This window comes from Mytilus trossulus, chromosome 7, assembly GCF_036588685.1.
Source record: "Mytilus trossulus isolate FHL-02 chromosome 7, PNRI_Mtr1.1.1.hap1, whole genome shotgun sequence".
Lineage (NCBI taxonomy): Eukaryota > Metazoa > Mollusca > Bivalvia > Mytilida > Mytilidae > Mytilus > Mytilus trossulus.
The window spans coordinates 9906947-9934405 of record NC_086379.1 but is presented as its reverse complement, the minus strand read 5'-3'; the positions used below and the strand labels follow the sequence as shown (position 1 = coordinate 9934405).

The 27459-nt window shown below is 31.7% G+C and overlaps 1 protein-coding gene across 1 annotated transcript in view; it reads left to right on the top strand.

Moving 5' to 3' along the window:
• Positions 1-27459, top strand: part of LOC134724609 (protein bicaudal C homolog 1-A-like) — a 75094-nt gene that overhangs the window by 19721 nt on the left and 27914 nt on the right. Inside the window, exons 2-6 of the mRNA XM_063587732.1 lie at positions 802-845; positions 2909-2978; positions 17732-17811; positions 20921-21082; positions 22581-22634. Of these exons, the coding sequence (XP_063443802.1) occupies positions 802-845; positions 2909-2978; positions 17732-17811; positions 20921-21082; positions 22581-22634 (410 nt within the window). The remainder of the gene's footprint in view (positions 1-801; positions 846-2908; positions 2979-17731; positions 17812-20920; positions 21083-22580; positions 22635-27459) is intronic.

Genomic DNA, 27459 nt, shown 5'->3' with positions numbered 1-27459 from the left:
AATTATAAGTAAACATTAGACTTACAGATCTACAAGTTTTTGATAACAATTTAAAAAGGTTTGATTATTAAGCAATTTTATTATGGCCCACTTGGTGGAATGTTTGTTGTAGAATTGATCCTATTGTATAGCTTGCATGTCTACCAGTCACTTCAAAAAGTAAAAGTATATAAATAAAACCTCATTGAACCAAGTGGAAAAGACCAATAAATCAGCAAGATAGAAAACAAACAATAGGAAAGTCATTGATTTGTGTGGCAATTGTTTGTATTTTAGTATTAAAACTAATACTACTTTGGAGAAGTGTAAATCTTTGACATTTGCTGTGCCTTATTAAAAATACTTTTATAAAATTATTCATAATTCATAATGATTATCATTTAATTTATATGAATTAATTACTCTTTTTAAATATATAAACTCCAGTCTCAACTCCACAGGTATATGGTTTAAACAGCAACATTGTGAAAACCTAATATATAGTCATAAGTTTTCTATAAATCTGGTTTTTATGTCAGCTTTGCACACTGAGAAACGGATGCATTATTCAGAGCTGTTGCTGTTTACATAAAATAAATCAGAATTTTATAGATAAATCCTTTGAATTCTGTACAATAAATCACAGTTGAACCATGATAATACATGATCTTATAAAAAAAACTACAATGTATTTTTTGCACTTGCTAAAGATGTTAGATACTGCTAAAACAATAGGCAGGTCAATGTACTGAACAAAAAGGATGGAACTTTTAAGGGATACTGTGATAACTTATCTTTTGAATTACCCTCTTTTTATTCCAGGTAACGACCATGAAGAAGAAAATGCAGAAGATTTCTTCCAACGGGTAAGGTTTAAAATTGTGCTCTTATATATTCATGATAGAACTACTTGCAGTTTAAACCAGTTTATGATATTCTATTAACAGATGCATATCTGCTGAACTAATCCAGTATCTTGATTGCTGTACAGAAATTAAAGTATTGGATACATAAATTCACATATTAAACTTATCAAAAATCATTGAAGCATGAAAAATAGGTCAGATTTAAAATTTTATTTGAAGGTTGATAATCAACTATAGATGTAACAGTCTATTATTTGAACTTGGAATTATTTATAATTATGGAATTTGCATAATTTCTTGTGTTTGAAATTTTTAATAAATTCCATGTTTATGTGGTATTATGATCATTTGAGCGGTTCATAACATTTTCCATACAATGTATTTTGGTTAGATAGTGTTGTGCACGGCACAGTACATTCTATTGAAAATATAATATTTTCTTTGTAATAGAAAGTGTTGTGCGCAGCACAGAACATTTCATTACAGAATAAACATGTAACTTATAAAAAATTTCAAAAACAAGAAATCAGGAAAATTCCATAATTTAAAATAATTCCAAGTTTAAATAATAGCCTGTTATGTACACTTATATTATATTGAATTATGTTATTGAGCCAGAGGATCTTTGAAATCAACCTTTGATACTTAAGGAATGCATGACTGTAATATTTTTTCTTTCAATAAGAAATAACATAAAAAATGTGGTGTACACTATAAGTATAACATGTGTACATGTAGCTGGTTTACATATTTAAAAGGGTTATTTCAAATTGACAGAAAAATATTACAGCCATTCCTGATAATTTAATTCTAAATTCTATTTTAAGAAGGAAATCATTTATTTGTTCAGCAATTGTACAAGTAGTTATTATTTGGTAAGATCTTTGTTATGAAGTTGCATATTTGATTTAAAAAATCTTCATAGATCTAGATCTATGCTACATCAATTCGTTGCTCTACTATAGCTACTAGTTAGATTTGTAAGTACATGATTTGTGACAAAGCTTTAACAAGAGATAATTGAGGTTTATTTTCACTTCTCAGTCCATTGTTTGGCAGCATTCCTACTACTAGTTGTAAACTGTATATTGTTTCTGTTGAACCTGTAATTAGATAGCCATTGAGTATATATATCTTTATTGTCGTAAACCAAAGTACAATGATATAGAGAGAGGGCTTAAATGAACATTTCATTGATTAGACCTTTTGTTGACATTCTTCAATAATAAATCAGATTTGAAAAACCAAATCTTTTAAAAGTATGGGGTAAGCTCTGCTATCAGTTGGTACGTTTAAGTGCCATTCAGTACTTGTATCGGAAGTCTTTAAATAGACTAATACCCCCATGTACGTTGTGACAGGCTTCTGTTTAGTCATGTATTTTGATTGTTTGTATACATATTAGTAGTAAAAGTACTATATGATTGGTAAATTTATTGCTGTGTATTGTACAGTCAAACATGTAACAGAAAATAGAATACACTTCACAGTAACAGTAAATAAAATACACTTCACAGTAACAGTAAATAGAATACACTTCACAGTAACAGTAAATGGAATACACTTCACAGTAACAGAAAATAGAATACACTCCACAATAACAGTAAATAGAATACACTTCACAGTAACAGTAAATAGAATACACTTCACAGTAACAGTAAATAGAATACACTTCACAGTAACAGAAAATAGAATACACTTCACAGTAACAGAAAATAGATTCACAGTAACAGAAAATAGAATACACTTCACAGTAACAGTAAATCAAATTACATGATTAAGAAACAAAAAACGAAATTATGATATTTTATTAGTTAACTTTACATACATTTGCTCATATATATTACAACTACAAATTTTCTGTCGTATATAACTTTAATTGTTAACAATGATAAAAAAAGAAATGATGGCAATCTAGCTTTTATTTCAATTACTTGTTCAGGAAGGTATTTTCTCTACCAATAAAAGTGTTATTCAGTAATCAAACTTTTGGCAAAATCTTTGAATTTTTTTATCTGATAAACATTTAAAATCTCTGATAAAAAGTGATTGTGTATTTTCAGATCATGGAAGAATCGAATACTAGAATTACATGGCCTTCAAAGTTAAAAATAGGTGCAAAGTCCAAAAAGGGTAAGTTACTGTGACGATTTGCAACAAAAGATACAGACATATTTTCATTCCAGATAGCTCATTTTCCATGTCCATTTCATTTAAACACAAAACATACATTAGAAATCTATGCAGTGTTGGTACCAATGCAACAAAGTTTTTATGAAAATATCAATTAATACATAGGTGATGCTCCTTTGAGGTATGTTTTCATTGGGGTGACTTGGGATCAAATACAGAGATGCTGGAATTTTAGATAAGCCTGTATGAAAAAATAGGGTTATCTTCCCTAGCCAAGGGTTACGATCAAGTCCCCTCCTCTCCACCCAAGCCAACATTTATAAATACAATGCCGTGTCATCTTATGATCCAACGGTAGATAAAAGTCACACTATTCAGACTACATAATTTTTACCAATAGCAGCACTTTAACTTTCTTTAATGGGGAGGTGTTTACAAATTTGGTGAAACAGAAACCATAAAATATATGTTAACATACCCAGGAACTTTAATTAGTTGATTAAGAACTTTAGAATTGTCACTGAATATTGTTCTATGATTTGTGGGTGAAGACCTGTTATTAAATCAGAATGTTGAGATTGTTTATTTACATTTTCTACATAAATTTACATATGATCATCACAAAGTTGCCAAATTCTATATTTATCAGCCATGGGTGCACAAATTAAGTAAACAGAATCCACTAATATGTATGTCACAATATTTGAAAGACGAAAGAGGAAGACAATAGAATGACCAAAATATCATTCACATTTAAATAACTGCAGGCATCTTTTTTAATTAAGAAATTGCTTTGAAGACATGTGTGGTGGGTTTGAAATTATTATAAGTTATATATTGCTTTATAACAGCTGCAGGTCACTGCAGGAAAACTTGTTGTTTGGACTTGGTACTGTGTGGAAAGATAGTTCAGGGACGCCATGTAGCTCAGTCTAAAGATATAACTGTCTTTTTGTACCATTGTTGTGAGGGCTGTTTAATAGTTCTATGTAGAGAGATAGTTCATGGACGCCATGTAGCTAACTTTAAAGATATAACTGTCTTTTTGTACCATTGTTGTGAGGGCTGTTTAATAGTTCTATGTAGAGAGATAGTTCATGGACGCCATGTAGCTAACTTTAAAGATATAACTGTCTTTTTGTACCATTGTTAATTATGAGGGCTGTTTAATAGTTCTGTGTGGAAAGATAGTTCAGGGACGCCATGTAGCTAACTTAAAAGATATAACTGTCTTTTTGTACCGTTGTTGTGAGGGCTGTTTAATAGTTCTATGTAGAGAGATAGTTCAGGGACGCCATGTAGCTAACTTTAAAGATATAACTGTCTTTTTGTACCATTGTTGTGAGGGCTGTTTAATAGTTCTGTGTAGAGAGAGTTCATGGACGCCATGTTTCTCAGTCTAAAGATACAACAGTCTATTTGTACCATTGTTGTGAGGGCTGTTTAATAGTTCTGTGTAGAGAGAGTTCATGGACGCCATGTTTCTCAGTCTAAAGATACAACAGTCTATTTGTACCATTGTTGTGAGGGCTGTTTAATAGTTCTGTGTAGAGAGAGTTCATGGACGCCATGTAGCTCAGTCTAAAGATACAACAGTCTATTTGTACCATTGTTGTGAGGGCTGTTTAATAGTTCTGTGTAGAGAGAGTTCATGGACGAAGGAGGAAGACAATAGAATAACCAAAATATCATTCACATTTAAATAACTGCAGGCATCTTTTTTAATTAAGAAATTGCTTTGAAGACATGTGTGGTGGGTTTGAAATTATTATAAGTTATATATTGCTTTATAACAGCTGCAGGTCACTGCAGGAAAACTTGTTGTTTGGACTTGGTACTGTGTGGAAAGATAGTTCATGGACGCCATGTAGCTCAGTCTAAAGATACAACAGTCTATTTGTACCATTGTTGTGAGGGCTGTTTAATAGTTCTGTGTAGAGAGAGTTCATGGACGCCATGTAGCTCAGTCTAAAGATACAACAGTCTATTTGTACCATTGTTGTGAGGGCTGTTTAATAGTTCTGTGTAGAGAGAGTTCATGGACGAAGGAGGAAGACAATAGAATGACCAAAATATCATTCACATTTAAATAACTGCAGGCATCTTTTTTAATTAAGAAATTGCTTTGAAGACATGTGTGGTGGGTTTGAAATTATTATAAGTTATATATTGCTTTATAACAGCTGCAGGTCACTGCAGGAAAACTTGTTGTTTGGACTTGGTACTGTGTGGAAAGATAGTTCAGGGACGCCATGTAGCTCAGTCTAAAGATATAACAGTCTATTTGTACCATTGTTAATCTATCATATGTTAAACTTACAACAAAATTGATAAAACAAAGGCAATTTATAGCAATTACATATGTAATGATAACACAAATTAATAGATCAAGAACATTTTATTTAGAGGCATTGAATTCATTTGATCTTACAGCTTCTACCTGGTTTTCAAGCATGGTCAATGAGGATTCAAATGAAGACTTTATGGTTGTTCTTTTACATTTTTCTTTTATACAGTCCAACATCCATGCACAAGAAAGTGAAAATTTCATATCTTCTCTCAATTATAAAATGGTTAAGTAGGACTATAAATCTGTCATTTCATTCTGATAAGGCGACTGATATTATTACAACAAACAGATGTTTAAAACACAAAATTGTTAAACTTTAAAAGCTTTAGGAAAATGCACAGACCCATGTGGGGTTGACCCTCCCCTTCAAAGAGGATACAAACTTTTAAAAAGAAATAGCTAACAACACTTAGTCAAGACCTGTTTTGGATAACTACAATATGAACCAAGTCTTCTTTAAAATAGTAGCTTAGTATGGGTGCTTTAATTTTAGTAACACTGTTCAGCTTTGTACAAAAAGCCATGTTATTACCATTGTCCTATCTGCAAGGTCAATTTCTGTGCAGGTCATATTTGTGTACTGAAACATCTTATATCAATGTCATACTTCATACAGTTATTATCCATTACCAGGAGATATGAAATCTGTTAACCAAATGGCATTCACAAATCTAAAAGTATAATTATTAATTTCTTTACTTTTCTTTTAAAAGTTTAGACTTTGAAGTTTTCTTCTTGAATAATTGGGAAGAAAGTGAAATGTTTTGTTGCGAAAATAATATCTATAAAACAGGATATTTTCTTCCTTTTGTCAGGAGATTTTAAGACGACATCTATCAATCAATGGTTGTACATGTTTTCATCAGAACCAGAAAGTAAAATTACAAAAAAATGACATAAAATAACATAGCTCCCTGACACTGGTATTTAAACAAGTGCATGTTATAATGAACCACTTCATGATAAGTCGGCTGTTTGTCTTCATCATTGTAGAAGGTTATCTTATCCCTGACATAACCAATACACATCACTATCATATCATATATATTTTAGGGGCATACTGTAAAATGTGAACTTCGTAGCTAGATTTGTTACCACTGTTTTTTTCTGTCAATTGTTTTCTGTTCAACAGAAGTTGAGTCTGCATAGAAATGAAAATGTCTCTTTTAAGTCATTAGCATTAGATTAAGAAGGATAGCTTGTTCAAACTGTATCAGTGATGAGTTTATAAATAATTTATTGTAAAGTTTTAAAAAAGCTGACATTACTGTAATCACATGCACCTTCAATCATAGAAATCATGATACACTTCACTCTGTTGGATGTTTTAAATTATTTCTTTAAATTTTTAAGTGTTTTTAAAAGTAACACTATGAAATAAATACACCTCCTTACATCATCAGCTTCAATAAATGTTATTTTTTGTGATATATTATTGGGTATGTCATGTGGTGTGGAGTCTTGGTAGCTAGGATATAGTCTTTGAAGTTAGGTAACATTGTTATTTAATATTTACCTTATTTATCATCAATACATTTATACGTTTCAGAATGAATTTTGTTTAAGCATTACAGCTATTAAAAATAACTGAAAATACTATCTGTTTCTCCATTTTCTATTTGAATATCATGTACTACATATGAGTGAGTTATTTCTTGTCTAGATCTCAAGAAAAAAGAAAAAAAATGCTATGGTTGTGAACAATTTGCTAACCCCATCCGGATTTTGGAGTATACCCTTTATAACTAAGCTAATAAAGAATCAATTGTTACTGATAAGTTTTGATAGCTTTTACTTGCTTACATTAAACATTCAGTTATCTTGACATCTTTACACTTCAAGATTGCAGCATAATTAGCCTTGAGAATTTTGGCTTCTGTTTGGAATGAGAAATCAAGATATATATTTAGGCAACATGCAGTTCAATGCGTAAGAGGATGTTTCTAAGCTATTTTTTTTAAGTTGAATACTTTAACCCCCTCCCATCTTCTGAAATACATTTTTGATTTGTTTATCATATGTATGTCACTTTTGGGCCTTTTATAGCTGGCTATAAGATACAAACATGTATATGGTTTTGCTCATTGTTGACGGCCATATAGTGACCAATAGCAGCAACATTTGGTCTCTGGTGGAGAAATGTCTCATTAGCAATTGTATGTCATCTGCTTATTTTAGTTCCCCATTTATGAGCCTTATGTTTTCTGATGTGTGCGTCCCTTTGACTTTGAAGTTTCATCAACTTGAAACTTAGTACTCATGTTCCCTCTCTAACTTATCTGTTATACTGGTATCTCATTGTCAAACTTAGTACTCATGTTCCTTCTCTAACTTATCTGTTATACTGGTATCTCACTGTCAAACTTAGTACTCATGTTCCCTCTCTAACATTATCTGTTATACTGGTATCTCACTGTCAAACTTAGTACTCATGTTCCCTTTCTAACTTATCTGTTATACTGGTATCTCATTGTCAAACTTAGTACTCATGTTCCCTCTCTAACATTATCTGTTATACTGGTATCTCACTGTCAAACTTAGTACTCATGTTCCCTTTCTAACATTATCTGTTATACTGGTATCTCATTGTCAAACTTAGTACTCATGTTCCCACTCTAACTTATCTGTTATACTGGTATCTCATTGTCAAACTTAGTACTCATGTTCCCTCTCTAACTTATCTGTTATACTGGTATCTCATTGTCAAACTTAGTACTCATGTTCCCTCTCTAACTTATCTGTTATACTGGTATCTCACTGTCAAACTTAGTACTCATGTTCCCTCTCTAACATTATCTGTTATACTGGTATCTCACTGTCAAACTTAGTACTCATGTTCCCTCTCTAACTTATCTGTTATACTGGTATCTCACTGTCAAACTTAGTACTCATGTTCCCTCTCTAACATTATCTGTTATACTGGTATCTCACTGTCAAACTTAGTACTCATGTTCCCTCTCTAACTTATCTGTTATACTGGTATCTCATTGTCAAACTTAGTACTCATGTTCCCTCTCTAACTTATCTGTTATACTGGTATCTCATTGTCAAACTTAGTACTCATGTTCCCTCTCTAACTTATCTGTTATACTGGTATCTCATTGTCAAACTTAGTACTCATGTTCCCTCTCTAACTTATCTGTTATACTGGTATCTCACTGTCATTTCATACTAAATGTTACCATTTCCATTTGTCTATTTTCCCATTACACTTTTCCATTACATTTTCACAAAAATTACTTCTGACAAAACATGTCTTTTTCATTGGATGAGAACAATGCCAACGCATAAGAAGGAAATTTTGTATTACATTATACTGAACATCTCTATATCCCCAAATCTTACTTATATTTGGTAAGGTGATTTAGCTTCACATAAGCATAACCATAGTACATTTTCTATGGGATGAATTCTGAAATATTTTTTGCATTTAATTTGAGTGTGATGAATTAACTGTTTGGTAAGGTGGAGTATTGTTCAAGCAGAACATAACTGTTTTTTATAACATTGTTTGAAAGTATTGATTGCTTGGTCTTTTAGTTGGTTATTTAAGATTTATTTATTCAGAGTAGATATTTAATGTGGTTGACAATACAATTGTTCAGAGCTGTATGAATATAGATCACATGAGAATATTGTAATCACAGTTGTAAGAAAATCAAATGGACAAAGAAGAAAGCATCAACAACTTGTTTGACATTCCAATTTTAGAAATATTAAATTCTTCTTTGTAGATTTAACCTCAGTGACCTGAAATGTCAACTTGACCTGAAAATATATGTATTGTTGAATATTTAAGATTTAAAACTTGAAGAGGAATTTATATACATAATGCCAAGTATATCTGATTGAAAATTTGAAAAAGAAACCTTGCAGTATTTATTCAGAAGGGACATTATTATTGTTCAGTATATATATATCAGGTTTTTAGATTAGTAATTCACATCTTTTACTGGGGATCCCCTTGGGTATAAGAAGTCAAAATTTAGGAATTATTTGAATGTAAACAAATCTAAAAATTCAAGTTATTTTGTACCAGTGTATATACATTATATTTGCTTGAGGATGTTGAGAAATTTTCTGATAATCACATGTTGGTTCTACCAAAATTTATATTTTCTTATATATACAGATAATATTTGGGGAGAAAGACACCATATATAAGGTTATTATGTAACTTATTACAGAAATGAAATTAGGAAATAAGTAATAAGTTTTACGCTGTGGCTGTTATAAAGTGGTTTGTAAAGACTAATGATCCTCGTGACATAATGGAAAGATAAAACCTATATTTAAGGACTTAACCCAGTAGAACACTCCATTTAATTGTATTGAATGTTGAATGTTTGTAAACAGTTTGTATAATACTTGTTGTGACTTATTCAGACCATAGTATGATCATACTTACATGGGATGTATTTACTGTTCATACTTTTGTAACAGTGTTCTGAATCAATATAGTAAACAACTTAAAAAAGGCATATATAAGTTATGACTAAAATCTGTAAATGTTAGAAACCATTCCTTGCTGGATATAATTCCACCTATTAAATGTTACCGTAAAGAAGAAACAGTTATTATGCATCATGCAATTTATGATAGGGTTTTATATTGCTCTTATAAAAAATCTGAAAAAAACCCAATTACACCCGATTGCTGTGAGTGTGTAGGCAAAGGTATTATCTTTGATTAGCTTGCTTGCTAGCTGAACCGTGAAGTCATTATTAGGTTAGGTAAGTAAGGCCATTAGTTTTCTCATTTGAATTGAATTACATTGTCATATCAGGGCCAGAGGGCCTTTTAAAGCTAACTATGGGGTATGGTCTTTGCTCATTGTTGAAGGCTGTATGGTGACTTATAGTTTTAATTATGTGTCATTTTAGTCTCTTGTGGAAAGTTGACGCATTTGCAATCATACCACATCTTTTTTTATACCCTCCTTTAAGGGTAGACTAGTCCGACAGATACCCAATATATCTGTCTGTAGGACTAGGCTACTTCAAAAAGAGGGTAGTATATCTTACCTAATAATAGCTTCACGGTTTAGCTAGGAAGCAAGCTTACCAAAGATATTACCTTATCTTCGTTGAGGACTCTTAATATTACATGTATCTTTTCAACTTCTTTTAACATTCACCTGAATCATGAAAAATGGCAGTTGTAGGTTTAGTGTTAATCATATACTGATATTTAGGAGCATTTCCATGTCAGATCAGCTGATTAGTCTTCTGAAGAGTGTTAAGATAACTTGCAGTTATTTATGAAACCCAAAACATGTTTTTGCAGTTTATCTGAATTAGAAAATTCAATTATTGTCTTTTCTTTGAGAATTAAAAGCTGGAAAATTTCGTTAACTCCCAACTTAAGATGTTTATCATTCAATAAAACAATTTATCAATAAGTTTAATAAAGAAAGCTCAATTTAGGAAATAAGCAGATAAAAAAGAATGAATCAGTTTATAATAATTTAATTCTAAGCTTTTGTATAAAATTCAAATTAATGTCACAACCAGTTAACAATGGTTAAGGTTATCAACAAGGGTGTACCATTTCACTAACATCAATCTTTGTGAAATTTGAGTAATTCTATTATTGTATATATATATATATATAAGGTTCCCAAGTTGTGCTCAAATGTTTTTTAATTGTATATAAGTTGAGACACTTTAATAACAGAGATATATTGATGTATTGTTACAATGAATTATTGATATCCATTTTCATAGGATAGAGAATAGTAAATATTGATATATTCATTCAACAGAAGAATAATGTTTACTGAAGAAGTATATGTTATATTTATATGCACATAAAGAAGAGGAACTACTGGGATGAAAAAGAACACAACACTTGAACTGAAAATTACTAGGGATTCACTTATTTTCCATCTTCACTATTCACTTCCCTAAGAGAAGTGGATCATAACCCTTGGCTAGCAAAGATGCTTATTTTCATAGAAAATTTGTATTTTCATGGATTTATTATTACATTGTTTTGTATGAGTGCATACAAGTACAAGCCTTTGTACTTATTGAACATTTGTGAATTCATCAAACTTTCGAGTCAGTTTTTTTTACTCATCATTGCTCATACTCCAAAATCAAGCAATCAAAATGTTGGATGTATGTGCTCCAAGCACTGATATGAGCACATTTTTATGACTTCACCGTAATCCAAGAAAACTGTTAGCAAACAATTAATAATGAATCCACTAAGTACCATTACTTTAACATCATTTTGTAAAAAAACCCTGCTGTGCAATCTATATTTATTCAACTATGCATACTATTTATTGTGTTGAAAAATTCATTTTAACCTGAAATAGGGTGAGAAATTGGGACGAAATTCAACAATTTCAATGTTGGAATTTTGTAAACATATGACACTTTAATATGTTTGTGAAGTGTACAACATCTCAGCTGACTCAGTCAGTATGTTCAATCTGGATTCCATATTTTTACAGACATGCACCACTTGCTAATCTTACACAATCTAACTTCACACTCCTCATAATGACAGAGATTTACTTGACAGTTCTTAATGACTACAACACTAGAAATACTGTTTATTTCCAAACTTCCATGTAATATGACCTGTTCTGTTGTTGATATTAATGTGGTACCTATCACTTTCACTAAAATTAATGTGGCTCGTTTAATTTTCATAAAATTTTGACAAAGTATTTACTTTGTTCATTTAACAAAAATGTAAAAAAAAATCGAAAATTTTGAACTAACCTTTATGTCAGAAAAATTACACTGGTTATATAGCAGTTTGACAAACACCAATTTTGATCATTGAGAAGCTTAATGTTCCCTTTCCAACACAACATAATTAAAACGTCTTGCTGACTTTACAGAGTTACCTCCCTGTAGTGTTAGGTACCACCTTAAAATGTAAAACAAATTAAGAATAGGCTTTATAGTTAAGATTAATGATTGAAAAACTCAGATTTTTTGAAGGTTTTTTTTTAAGTCCCTTTTTAGCTCACCTGGCCCGAAGGGCCAAGTGAGCTTTTCCCATCACTTGGCGTCCGGCGTCCGTCGTCGTCGTCCGTCGTCGTCGTCCGTCGTCCGTCGTCGTCGTCCGTCGTCGTTAGCTTTTAGAAAAATCTTCTCCTCTGAAACTACTGGGCCAAATCAAACCAAACTTGGCCACAATCATCATTGGGGTATCTAGTTTAAAAAATGTGTGGCGTGACCCGGTCAACCAACCAAGATGGCCGCCACGGCTAAAAATAGAACATAGGGGTAAAATGCAGTTTTTGGCTTATAACTCAAAAACCAAAGCATTTAGAGCAAATCTGACATGGGGTATAAATGTTTATCAGGTCAAGATCTATCTGCCCTGAAATTTTCAGATGAATCGGTCTATCGGTTGTTGGGTTGCTGCCCCTGAATTGGTAATTTTGAAGAAATTTTGCTGTTTTTGGTTATTATCTTGAATATTATTAAAGTTAGAGATAAACTGTAAACAGCAATAATGTTCAGCAAAGTAAGATCTACAAATAAGTCAACATGACCAAAATGGTCAGTTGACCCGTTTAGGAGTTATTGCCCTTTAAAGTCAATTTTTAACCATTTTTCGTTAATTAAAGTAATCTTTTACAAAAATCTTCTCCTCTGAAACTACTTGGCCAAATTAATCCAAACTTGGCCACAATCATCTTTGGGGTATCTAGTTTAAAAAATGTGTGGCGTGACCTGGTCAACCAACTAAGATGGCCGCCACGGCTAAAAATAGAACAGAGTGGTAAAATGCAGTTTTTGGCTTATAACTCAAAAACCAAAGCATTTTGAGGAAATCTGACATGATATAAAAATGTTTATCAGGTCAAGATTTATCTGCCCTGAAATTTTCAGATGAATCGGTCAATCGGTTGTTGGGTTGCTGCCCCTGAATTGGTAATTTTGAGGAAATTTTGCTGTTTTTGGTTATTATCTTGAATATTATTATAGATAAAGATAAATTATAAACAGCAATAATGTTCAGCAAAGAAAGATCTACAAATAAGTCAATATGACCAAAATGGTCAGTTGACCCCTTTAGGAGTTATTGCCCTTTATAGTCAATCTTTAACCATTTTTCATAAATCTAAGTAATCTTTTACAAAATCTCCACTGAAACTACTAGGCCACAATCATCTTTGGGGTATCTAGTTTGAAAAATGTGTCCGATGACCTGGCCATTCAACCAAGATGGCCGCCACGGCTAAAAATAGAACATAGGGGTAAAATGCAGTTTTTTGCTTATAACTATGAAACCAAAGCATCTAGAGCAAATCTGACATGAAGTTAAATTGTTAATCAAGTCAATATCTATCTGCCCTGAATTTTTCAGATGAATTGGACAACTGGTTGTTGGGTTGCTGCCCTCCAATTGGTAATTTTTAAAGAAATTTTGCCGTTTTTGGTTATCTTGAATACTATTATAGATAGCGATAGACTGTAAACAGCAATAATGTTCAGCAAAGTAAGATCTACAAATAAGTCAACATGACCTAAATGGTCAATTGACCCCTTAAGGAGTTATTGCCCTTTATAGTCAATTTTTAACAATTTTCATTAATTTGGTAAATTTATGTAAATTTTTACCAAATATAGTTCTCTGTTACTAATGGTCAAAGTTCATGATAGATATAATTGTAAGAAGCAAAATCGTTCAGTAAAGTAAGAACTTCAAACACATCACCATCACCAAAATACAATTTTGTCATGAATCCATTTGTGTCCTTTGTTTAATATGCACATAGACCAAGGTGAGCGACACAGGCTCTTAAGAGCCTCTAGTTTGAAGTCTCCAAAACTATTCTGATGTTTTGTTTGCTTTTGAAAATAAACCAGTACTTCACCATACATATTTTTGTATACTAATTGATGAGCATACACAAATTTCATAAAATTGCCAGTGTTGAAGTTTTGATGTATAGAAATTGGTTTAGATATATCAGACTTTTGGTAGTATTTGTAACAATAAACAATTAAATACTTGGAATCTTTTATTGTATTGGTGAGATTAGATTTCTTTTGTTTCCTTTAAATTTGTAAGGTTTGGTTAAGAATTTTGCATATAGCTGTAAGCATAAACTGACAAGATCTAGAAAATTCTTATATATTCATGATAATAGACCAACCTCAAGTAGCAGCTTTTTATCAAACCAGACAATCTCGAAGCATATTGTATGATGTTAGAGACAGGGCCTGGGTGAAATGTTGCTTCTAAGGAGAGTTCACAATTTATATTGCCTCAGTTCACTGTTTCAGAATCTAATGCATTCTGGGTAGTATTTTCAAAGGATACATTGTACACCAACACATTGTGATTGCTTAAATGTTATGTCTCAACTATAGACATCCAACAAATGGGTTGGAGTTATGGGGTACAATCATTATTATGCGATTATCAGTATTCAAAATAAATGTACTTAGAAGACTTCAAATTTTAACAGGTTTTTTTTTTGACACAGAAAAATACTGAACTCTGGTCAATCAGAAAGGGGGAGTCCATAAAAACTGACAGAGGTCATACATCACAAATACTACTGATGTCAAATAGAGGTTATAGATCACAAATACTACTGATGTCAAATAGAGGTTATAGATCACAAATACTACTGATGTCAAATAGAGGTTATAGATCACAAATACTACTGATGTCAAATAGAGGTTATAGATCACAAATACTACTGATGTCAAATAGAAGTATTGGTTTTCGGTTAATCCTTATCTAGTATGCTGAGATTCTATGCTAAGTGATATTTCTCAACAATAATGTATGAAAGTTGAACAGACATCAGAAGTATTTTAATGTATTATTTAATTTTCTGCCAAGAAATACAGTTTATTTGATATTTTGATTCAGCCAATTATTTCTATGTTCTAATTAACTTTATTCTATATACAACTCAACTGTCAGTAAGATATGATACAGACCGACTCAGAATGATTACACTGCTAAAAACTCTAAATATTTTGACATGGATAAACTGAACTATTTTTAATGTGCATGTATTTTTGAATTGGTGTTAAAGGGGGTTCTATAAAGTTTATAAACCTGGAGTATGTTGGGTACAATGATGCAGCTACTGCAGTACTGATAGACATTTCCATCTCGAAAAAGTTCTAGAAATCATAACATATTGATAGGTATTGTCCTCAGTTTGCTGCTTTCTTGTGTCTTGGCTCATGTGCTATAAGTGTGGACTAATGTTCCACTTCTATACACTGTAAATTCAGAAATTATTGCGTGCATTTATTATTGCGATTTTAGACATTTAGGAACAGATTTAAAAATTGAAATTATATGGTTCCTCTTAAATGTTGTGACAGTATTTTTTTCTTGAAATGAACATTGCTTTTATAGTCACTTTAAATGTCTTGATATGTGTATTGTTCTTGATTTTGTAACTTGTATACAGTTTAGTATCTTCTTTATTTATACATTGAACTAAATATTTATATATAGAAAATCCAATACATTGAAAAAGAACAAACAGATTAAGTTCTGGTATGATACTAAACACAAATATATATTAGTAAGAGACATTTAAGGCTATCTTACCAGGAGAGAAAATCTTTGCAAATTTAGATATACACTAAACTCAAAAATATTAAAATATTCTCCTGTACTTTACAAATTTTGTTTTCTGATAAAAAGTATAGTAATTAATTTAACTGCACAAATAATGAAAAGGAATGACTTTTTGTCTAGATGGTAAAATGTATTTGATGTGGTAATATAACTGTAGTGTTTATTTCTTCGTAAGATACATGTATTAAGTTTTCCTTAGATATAGGGATGTTAATTTCACATAAAAATATGTTTTATGGCCTTTAATCTGAGGAAATCTCAACTCTGTAAATCACTTATCTTGGAATTAAGATACAGAGGCTGAACCTTTGAAATTTGGCATTAAAAAACTTATCTGGCAGCAGACAGGTAAATGTTTCTCAGTTAGAGTGGTTAGGATTGAAACCTTTAATGAATAAAGCAGCTTAACAAAGTCTGCATTATTTTGTCTGATTGCTAAAATTGTTGTCCTTTTCATATATGCTGACATCACTTGATATGCTTGCATCTGACTTTGTAAATAGGATTTGATTAAGAGCCAGTGAAATTTTTACCAACTCATTCTTTCAATTTAAAAAAGATTGTGAAATTGAGAAAATTGGAACTCAGGTATAACATTGACATCTCTTTATATATTTCATTGTTTTATTTTGGGTGGTGCAGTTTTATACATTTTCTATTGCTCAGTATCTTCTTAATTTATAAGTTCCACAGTGTAAGAGTAGCAAAATTATAAATAACTAAAAGGTTTAAACTATTTTAAAAACTTGCTGTTTGAATGAACACTATGTATCCCAGGTAGTTATTTGCTAAGGTTGTTATTTGCCTCAAGTTCTATATTACTTTCCTATTAAATAAAATATGTCATTTTGAATGTTTTGAATTTGTATCAGTATGGAATGATTTAAAATTTTTTTCAATAAGTAATGATACGCTGTCATCAAAAAGTAATCATTCATTCAACAAATTGACAGTTAGTATTATTTGCTAGTTATGATTAGGAGAAGTAGGTACTTATTCCTTATCTCAGTCAAAATTTGTCAATTATACCACACACAAAGGCATCTATAACTAGCTCTAGTGGAGTTCTCTATGGGTATCTCCCTGGGACTTCCTATCTTACAGGCATTTTTATACAACATGTATAATTTTATTAAATAAATGAAAATTTTGCTGTTTGTTTGAAGCTCAGTGAGATAAGTTATAATGACATCCTATGATTTCTGTGTTGGTGAAATTTTTCAGCTTGATATTTTATCTCACAAGTAACATTTAAAAGATAGAGTATAATTTGAATGCTGATGTACATGACATAATTGGTGTTCTGTCCAGATTGAAAATTTCACAAAAACTGCAGTTGGTGATAACAGTTACAAAACTTTTGTTTCAAGAAGTGATGAAGTTTTAAAGGTGCACACACATATGTCATGTAGGATGAAACAAAAGTTAACTTTGTGATGAGATGGTAGTCACGATGCAGATGTTGAAAACTTTAATGCACTCACCTCTGCAAATTTTCATTTTCTCAGCTTTTCCAAATCTCTCTAAATTGCTATATACTTTATCAGAAATTCCAGTGATGTAGACTTTTTTAATGGTCCTATTAGAATCGAATGTGCATGAACACAGCTATTTAGATTAGATCTGAGAAATTTAGTTGAAAGTACACATTTGCCCAGTACATAAGATTTTAGATTCTTTTTCTTTTTTTTTAAAAATGCATCCAAAGGACATGAGAGTACAGTAATAAGCAAAAGGGTAGTGTATCCCTGAGTTGACATTGCTTAGAAGTTAATATAAAGATGACTTTATTGTATATGTTTTTCTCTTGTAGATCCTCACATTAAAGTGGTTGGTTATCCTGAGGATGTCAAATCTGCCAAAGAACATATTATGTCCATATTGGACACGAAAGTAAGTTTGATGCTCAGATGTCTTAAGCTTCCATAACAAAGGTTCTCTTGGAGTGGTGTATTCCTTAATTAAACCAACTTCATTTTACATTTGAGCAGTAATTTCATTTTGGAATTTAAATCATTCATATGTGTCTATCTCTTTTTTTAAGTCTCATTTTTCGGCTCCTAGTTTCCATGAGCAAGACCCTCATTGGTAGTTAAGGATGTTATTAGTCCCCTTAGTTGTAGCTTATGGGAACTGTATACGTAGGGAACAGTAAATCACAACTTATGCTTAAATGTGCTATTTTTTTCTTAACTTATGTTAACTATCCAAAAGCATAGAGAGGAATATACATGATTGTTAAAGAGATGTCGTTCAAATTTTATGCTTTAACCACACAGATTTTTAAAGGGTTATGAAATATATCTTTACTTCTCTTTTATGTAATATGTGTATTAACAGAAAAAAAAAGAATTCTGTCAAAAGAAAGAGAAATGCCTACATTCTTGGCCTAAAGTACCATATATCTGTATTTTGTAAATCTAATTTTAAAACAGTTGCTAAAAGGACATCTGATTAAACTCTACATTTTGAGAGTGTTTACACTTTTATAAATTAAACATGCATGTAAAATGTTATAATCGTGTAACAAATCTCTCTTGTGATGACAGGTTAAGATATTTAGGTCAATTTAGAGTTAAATTTGTCTTACAACTAACCTTGTAAATATATGTGTTCTTATTATGTCAAGATCTTCCAAAAGATGAGTAAATCTTATAGTGCTATTGAACTCAAGAGATTTTTATAGTAACAAATCATTTAAATAAATGGAAAATCTCAGAAATAAACTTAAAGTAGTAGGGATGATATGATTATAGACATTGAGAGAATTGATAGTTAAGCAATTAAACAACCTAATTTCCTTACATTTACATGCAGTATAAGCAATAGGTCAACTATATTTGTTGTAAGGAAAAAATTGTAAGGTGTATATGTCTATCTTGCAGATAACATCTGACCTTTGCCTCGTTTTTTTATGGTTCATTGGTCAATGTTCAGTTTTCATGGTTAATATAAAAAAGAAGATGTGGTATGATTGCCAATGAGACAACTCTTCACAAGAGACCAAAATGACACAGAAATTAACAATTATAGGTCACTGTATGGCCTTCAACAATGAGCAAAGCCCAAATTGCATATTCGGCTATTAAAGGCCCCAAAATGGTAAGTTTGTTTTTTAGATACTATAAGCAATTGATCACCTATATGTAATGCACAGATTGATTGTAAAGTGTACATGTCTGTTTGCATAGTTATTTGACTTGGACTTCAATTTCATGGTTCATTGGGTAATGTTTTTTTTTTTGTTAATGTCTGTTTCTTAGAAATTATAAGCAATAGGTCAATTAAATTTGCTGTATTGAATGATTGTAAGGTGTATGATGTATTTCTCATTTGGTTTATCTGACCTTGACCTCATTTTCTTAGATCATAAATGTTAAGGTGATACTTGCAGTAAGTTAAAAGTTGTATATTAAGGACTATCAACATGAAATCAATGGTTAGTAAAGAAGGCTTGACATTTAAGTGTGTGCACTGTCGTTTTTATCTAGCAATGGCTAATAGGATTGTATAAATATTAGTTTTTCTGTGCAGGACCACATGGGAAATAAATAGGAAAAAAATCTCCTTTGAAACTTTTCTCAAATCAAAAAATAATTGACCTGAATGATCCTAGGTTATTTTGAGAATCGTTGTACTTAAAGCACACGAACAGTTCAAACTCGATCCTTTGAACTTCAAAGTTAAGTTTTCAACCTTTATAAATTACTTTTGTCATGGGCAAAACATCTTCAAAAATTAATTACAACCTATGCTAATGCTAGAATTTAAAAAAATACTTAACATTTGACATGGAAAACAGACTGCAATGATGGATCATAGTTACATGTCCTTTTACAGAAGATATGTATTTGTATTAGTTTTCATAAATAATATCTGTTTCTGATTCACCGAAAAAAAATTGTTTCTGATTGACCGAAAAATGTTTTGATGACATTATTAACAAAAGAGCACAAACATTAGTTTTATGGGAAATATTGTCACTGATAATTAAATGACAAGAATCTTTTGAAAGCTGTTTATGCAATTCAAATACCATTTCATATTGAGAAAAAACGTAATTGAGTTGTAATGCATGATTATAACCTTCAAACATGAAGACATTTTGTGAGAATTTTTCATTTACATTTTAAGTGTTAAAAAATTATGTAATTTATTTTTCATTTGAAGTTTTAAGTTTATACAGTTCAGTATTTAAATTGATTAAACATGTGGAAGGCAGTTCAATTATTGATTCATAGTTAATTGTAGATTAACTGAGAAGACCTTGTGTTTTGAATTTTATGACCGCATGAAAATACTGTGGCGACAAAATTTAAAGTTTATCACTGAAATCTTCCTGAACAGCATTGATATATATAAGTATAGTTCCAATCAAGGTCATTTGTAAGCAATCAAGGTCATTTGTAAGCTGTAGATCAAGGTCATTTGTAAGCTGTAGATCAAGATTGTATCTTCTCTCCTATTAAACTAAATATTATTATGAACAGTATCGAAATTTACCAATTATAATTGGATAAGATGAATCTAAAAGATTTTAGAATTCTTCCCAATTGTGGTTGCTGTTTAGTCTTTGATTTGTAAATATATTTTCCCTATTTTATCCAATATGTATTTTTTTTTCATAAATTTTCTTAGCCTCCATCTAGAACATTATGAATATTTTGCTTTCTGAAAAGCATCTGTTTGTTTTAAATGTCAAACAATTGCTGTTAGCCTGTACTTAGAGTACTGTAACATGATTCAGAACTTTTAACCCACATTCTCAATATTAAATGAGCAATGATTATTCTAGTGAATGAAAATTTTAAAATTCTGTGCATGCCATGCATTCATTATGATCATTATATTAAATTTTGTTTGCATTCTAAACCAGTCATTAAACAATTCTCTCTGGAGAAATAAAGTTAAAATGTATTTATCATTATTCATATTTGTATCCAATTAAAACTTGAATATTGGCCAGATAGATCAATATCATAGATATGTTATTTTTTTTCAGAGTAATAGAGTTACTTTGAAAATGGATGTCTCCCATACAGACCACTCCCATGTGATTGGAAAGGGAGGTAACAACATAAAACGGGTAATGCAGGAAACAGGATGTCATATCCACTTCCCAGACTCCAATCGGGGCAATCATGTTCAAGAAAAAAGTAATCAGGTACATTGTGATTGTAGATTGGAAGTTCCCTTTGTTTTAATTATAATGCCTGGTTTACGTCAGGTACAGTGTGATAGGAAGTACCCTTTGTTTTAATTATAATGCCTGGTTTACGTCAGGTACAGTGTGATAGGAAGTACCCTTTGTTTTAATTATAATGACTGGTTTACGTCAGGTACAGTGTGATAGGAAGTACCCTTTGTTTTAATTATAATGCCTGGTTTACGTCAGGTACAGTGTGATAGGAAGTACCCTTTGTTTTAATTATAATGACTGGTTTACGTCAGGTACAGTGTGATAGGAAGTACCCTTTGTTTTAATTATAATGCCTGGTTTACGTCAGGTACAGTGTGATAGGAAGTACCCTTTGTTTTAATTATAATGACTGGTTTACGTCAGGTACAGTGTGATAGGAAGTACCCTTTGTTTTAATTATAATGCCTGGTTTACGTCAGGTACAGTGTGATAGGAAGTACCCTTTGTTTTAATTATAATGCCTGGTTTACGTCAGGTACAGTGTGATAGGAAGTACCCTTTGTTTTAATTATAATGACTGGTTTACGTTCCTTTGTGACTATAATCAGGTACAGTGTGATAGGAAGTACCCTTTGTTTTAATTATAATGACTGGTTTACGTTCCTTTGTGACTATAATCAGGTACAGTGTGATAGGAAGTACCCTTTGTTTTAATTATAATGACTGGTTTACGTTCCTTTGTGACTATAATCAGGTACAGTGTGATAGGAAGTACCCTTTGTTTTAATTATAATGCCTGGTTTACGTTCCTTTGTGACTATAATCAGGTACATTGTGATAGGAAGTACCCTTTGTTTTGATTATAATGACTGGTTTCCTTTCCTTTGTGACTATAACACAATTGGGAATAGAACATTGGTACAAACATGTTAAAGTACTTAGAATCTGTCTGGAAACAATGTTCCAAAAGTTCACACTAATCTGACTAATTTTCATACTTGAATATTGTTTTGTTGTTATAATAAGGTAATAAAAGATAGAATCTGAGTTTATTTTTGCGCTCATTACTTGTATATTGTGGACTCAATCCTTACAATTTTGTGTTAGGTCTGTCAACCATATAATGCTTTATATAGTTCACATGTGTGTATTTGTATAATGCTTTTTTTATACATAATAAGTAGTAAACTTGTGAATCTTACGATATATGTGTAGTAACTGATGATGAGCATAAACCAAACAATACATCTAAAGATTACCTAGTACATGTATGTGTACATATTTTTGTTAATTTATGATTTCAAGAAATGAATAAAATGTCCTTGATAATGATATGAAACCTGATAAGAATAAAAAAAAAGATGAGAAAGTACCAAAACATTAAAATCAAAAAGACACAATGAGATAAACATAAGATGCTGTCTTTATCAAACATTGTTTCCTTTTCTAATTATTTGTATGTGTAAATAGAAGCCTATCTGCAGCTTTGAGTCATATGAATTGGTAACATTTCTCCTTTTAGGTATCAATTGCTGGACAACCTGCAGGAGTAGAAACTGCTAGGGCTCAAATTAGAGTAAGTACTACTAAAACTACAGTATCATTACATTTGTTCAAGTTCAATAACTATAGAAACAGTGCTGAACCATCAAAGCAAAATTAGGGGGGAATTTCCCAGTGTCTAACCAGAACCATACATGACTTGGTCCAAGATGATAAACAAACTTACTGGTCAAAGCTAACCAGAACAAGACATGTCTTGGTCCAAGATGATAAACAAACTTACTGGTCAAAGCTTACCAGAACCAGACATGTCTTGGTCCAAGATGACAAACAAAGTTACTGGTCAAAGCTAACCAGAACCAGACATGTCTTGGTCCAAGATGACAAACAAACTTACTGGTCAAATCTTACCAGAACCAGACATGTCTTGGTCCAAGATGACAAACAAACTTACTGGTCAAAGCTAACCATAACCAGACATGTTTTGGTCCAAGATGATAAACAAACTTACTGGTCAAATCTTACCAGAACCAGACATGTCTTGGTCCAAGATGACAAACAAACTTACTGGTCAAATCTTACCAGAACCAGACATGTCTTGGTCCAAGATGACAAACAAACTTACTGGTCAAAGCTAACCAGAACCAGACATGTCTTGGTCCAAGATGACAAACAAACTTACTGGTCAAATCTTACCAGAACCAGACATGTCTTGGTCCAAGATGAAAAACAAACTTACTGGTCAAATCTTACCAGAACCAGACATGTCTTGGTCCAAGATGACAAACAAACTTACTGGTCAAATCTTACCAGAACCAGACATGTCTTGGTCCAAGATGACAAACAAACTTACTGGTAAAATCTTATCAGAACCAGACATGTCTTTGTCCAAGATGACAAACAAACTTACTGGTCAAAGCTAACCAGAACCAGACATGACTTGGTCCAAGATGATAAACAAACTTACTGGTCAAATCTTACCAGAACCAGACATGTCTTGGTCCAAGATGACAAACAAACTTACTGGTCAAAGCTAACCAGAACCAGACATGTCTTGGTCCAAGATGACAAACAAACTTACTGGTCAAAGCTAACCAGAACCAGACATGTCTTGGTCCAAGATGACAAACAAACTTACTGGTCAAATCTTACCAGAACCAGACATGTCTTGGTCCAAGATGACAAACAAACTTACTAGTCAAAGCTAACCAGAACCAGACATGTCTTGGTCCAAGATGACAAACAAACTTACTGGTCAAAGCTAACCAGAACCAGACATGTCTTGGTCCAAGATGACAAACAAACTTACAAGTCAAAGCAAACCAGAACCAGACATGTCTTGGTCCAAGATGACAAACAAACTTACTGGTCAAAGCTAACCAGAACCAGACATGTCTTGGTCCAAGATGACAAACAAACTTACAAGTCAAAGCAAACCAGAACCAGACATGTCTTGGTCCAAGATGACAAACAAACTTACTGGTCAAAGCTAACCAGAACCAGACATGTCTTGGTCCAAGATGACAAACAAACTTACTGGTCAAAGCTAACAAGAACCAGACATGTCTTGGTCCAAGATGACAAACAAACTTACTGGTCAAAGCTAACAAGAACCAGACATGTCTTGGTCCAAGATGACAAACAAACTTACTGGTCAAATCTTACCAGAACCAGACATGTCTTGGTCCAAGATGACAAACAAACTTACTGGTCAAAGCTAACCAGAACCAGACATGTCTTGGTCCAAGATGACAAACAAACTTACTGGTCAAATCTTACCAGAACCAGACATGTCTTGGTCCAAGATGACAAACAAACTTACTGGTCAAAGCTAACCAGAACCAGACATGTCTTGGTCCAAGATGACAAACACACTTACTGTTCAAAGCTTGTTTGAGTTTGAGGATCATCAGTATAATGTAAGGAATGCACATGAGATCACACTTACTGGTCAAAGCTTGTTTGAGTTTGAGGATCATCAGTATAATGTAAGGAATGCACATGAGATCACACTTGCTGGTCAAAGCTTGTTTGAGTTTGAGGATCATCAGTATAATGTAAGGAATGCACATGAGATCACACTTACTGGTCAAAGCTTGTTTGAGTTTCAGGATCATCAGTATAATGTAAGGAATGCACATGAGATCACACTTACTGGTCAAAGCTTGTTTGAGTTTGAGGATCATCAGTATAATGTAAGGAATGCACATGAGATCACACTTACTGGTCAAAGCTTGTTTGAGTTTGAGGATCATCAGTATAATGTAAGGAATGCACATGAGATCACACTTACTGGTCAAAGCTTGTTTGAGTTTGAGGATCATCAGTATAATGTAAGGAATGCACATGAGATCACACTTACTGGTGAAAGCTTGTTTGAGTTTTAGGATGATCAGTATAATGAAAGGAATGTACATGAGATCACACTTACTGGTCAAAGCTTGTTTGAGTTTTAGGATCATCAGTATAATGTTAGGAATGCACATGAGTTTAACAGGGGTAAAAGTATTTAAAAATAAAATCAGTGAAGGTATGTGATATTGAGTTTATCATATATAAAGATACAGTTAACACTATACTAAATGTTTTAAAATTGATGAAAAAGTGTTGCAAAGGCTGCTTCACCTTATAAGGTATATCTCAATCCATAGCATCTTTGCCATAGTTTACTATGTAAGTAAAAAAGTTAATATCAAAAACAAGCATAGATGTACTTCTCCATCACTTCACAGATGGCAAACCTCATCAATTTGTTAAGTAAAAAAAAAATATTGAAGGAAAAGGATATTTTGTTCAAGAATCTAATCTGAGCATAATGTTATGGTAGTAAGAAAGCCCATCTACTCAGGACAGTCATGGGACTAAAATGAGTTCTTACTAAAAAAATGTCCTATCATTTCAACTAAAATCGATTGTGTTCAAAAAAACATTACCGAGTAACTGTATGAGTGATTTTTATAAAACAGATACCAAAAGATGTAAAAATCTCTGGAGTTTTATTGGTTATCTAGTCATAATATTCTGGAGTTTCGTTTTCATTATCTGATCAGTTAAACACAAATTATGCAAATTTTTATGATTTTAATTTGGTTAGAATAAAAGCAAACTTTTCAAGAAAAATTTTTCTTTGTGTTCATCTTGTCAGAAAATTAAAATGAGAATGAATAATACTATAACCAAATAAACAATAAAACTTCAGACATTTTACATCTTTTGGTATCTATATTATGAAAATTGCTCATACAGTTACTTCGTAATAATTTTTTGAAAAACATTGATTTTAGTTTAAATGATAAGACATTTTTTGACTGGGAACTCACTTTTGTCCAATGGCTGTATATCATAATTAAGTAAAGTTAAGTGTCTGTGTTTTATATAGACGAGGAAAAAGCATCTTTTAAATCTTTGTCGAAGTTCAGATGAACCATAAAATGTACCTATGAAAACAAAGAAAATTGGTGTCTCAGGACTTAATATTTATACACTTTCCCCTAAAAACATGTTCAACTATGTTTCAAATAAGAAATGTCATTCTGAAAACTGTTTTGAATAATCATTTTCAGATTTGAAATAATTTTGCTATGAAAAGTGGCAACATGTTGTTTTAAAATTAAAGGTTTGAAGTGTTGAATTCTAAAGATGGTATCAATGTGACAAGGAGTCTATTTAGATTATAAAAGCTATTGTATTTCTGCATTTTGTGCATTTCAACTATTTCATGTTGATATCCCCACAACATATTGAGGGTACAATTGTCAATTTCATGGCTGTGAAAATGTGGTAATAAACAGTAAGTCATCTGTTTTACTAGAGATAACTCTCATTCTTTCCCATCAAGTTGTAACTGAAAAGTCGTAAAATAATTATAAACAGCTTCTTATTACTCATGTTGTGTAACATTGAACAGATGATTATTTACTTAGTAAATAGAAGGTGGTTTTGTTTTGTAAAAATCAGCTATAAATCAGTGATGGTTGGCAGTAGGATTGTGGATCTATACTTAGAATAAAAAATGTGTTGATTTTAATCACTTAGATGTACCTCATTAATACTAGTCCAGTGAGCTCAAAAATCAATTTAAACACCTAAAAAAAAACACTGTAATACAGAAATAGCATTCAGTGTTGGTTCAAGTACACATAATTGTTTTTGTCTCTGATTAGGTGCATTTACACCTCTTCTTTAACAATTCATTAGTACTAATATAGCACATATGTCTTTGGTGAAAGTGTTAACAAAAGTTAAAGTGTTGAAGCTAGATTTAAAATCTGTCATGGTTTGATACATTGTAAAATATTTTGTTTCTGTCATGGTTAAAATAATTCTAAAAAACTATTTTGGTTGTCATGGTTGAATTCATTCTAAACTATTTTGGTTGTTATGGTTGAATTCATTCTGTAAACTATTTTAGTTGTCATGGTTGAAATCATTCTAAATAATTTTGGTTGTCATAGTTGAATTCATTCTAAACTATTTTGGTTGTCATGGTTGGATTCATTCTAAACTGTTTTGGTTGTCATGGTTGGATTCATTCTAAACTGTTTTGGTTGTCATGGTTGGATTCATTGTAAACTGTTTTGGTTGTCATGGATGGATTAATTCTAAACTGTTTTGGTTGTCATGGTTGGATTAATTCTAAACTGTTTTGGTTGTCATGGTTGGATTCATTGTAAACTGTTTTGGTTGTCATGGATGGATTAATTCTAAACTGTTTTGGTTGTCATGGTTGGATTAATTCTAAACTGTTTTGGTTGTCATGGTTGGATTCATTGTAAACTGTTTTGGTTGTCATAGTTGAAATTGAATGCATTATAAACTTACAATTAGAGTAATTCTTTAGTGGGTTGAATGACCTTCATGGATCAACCATGAACTTGTATTTTTTATATGGATATAAG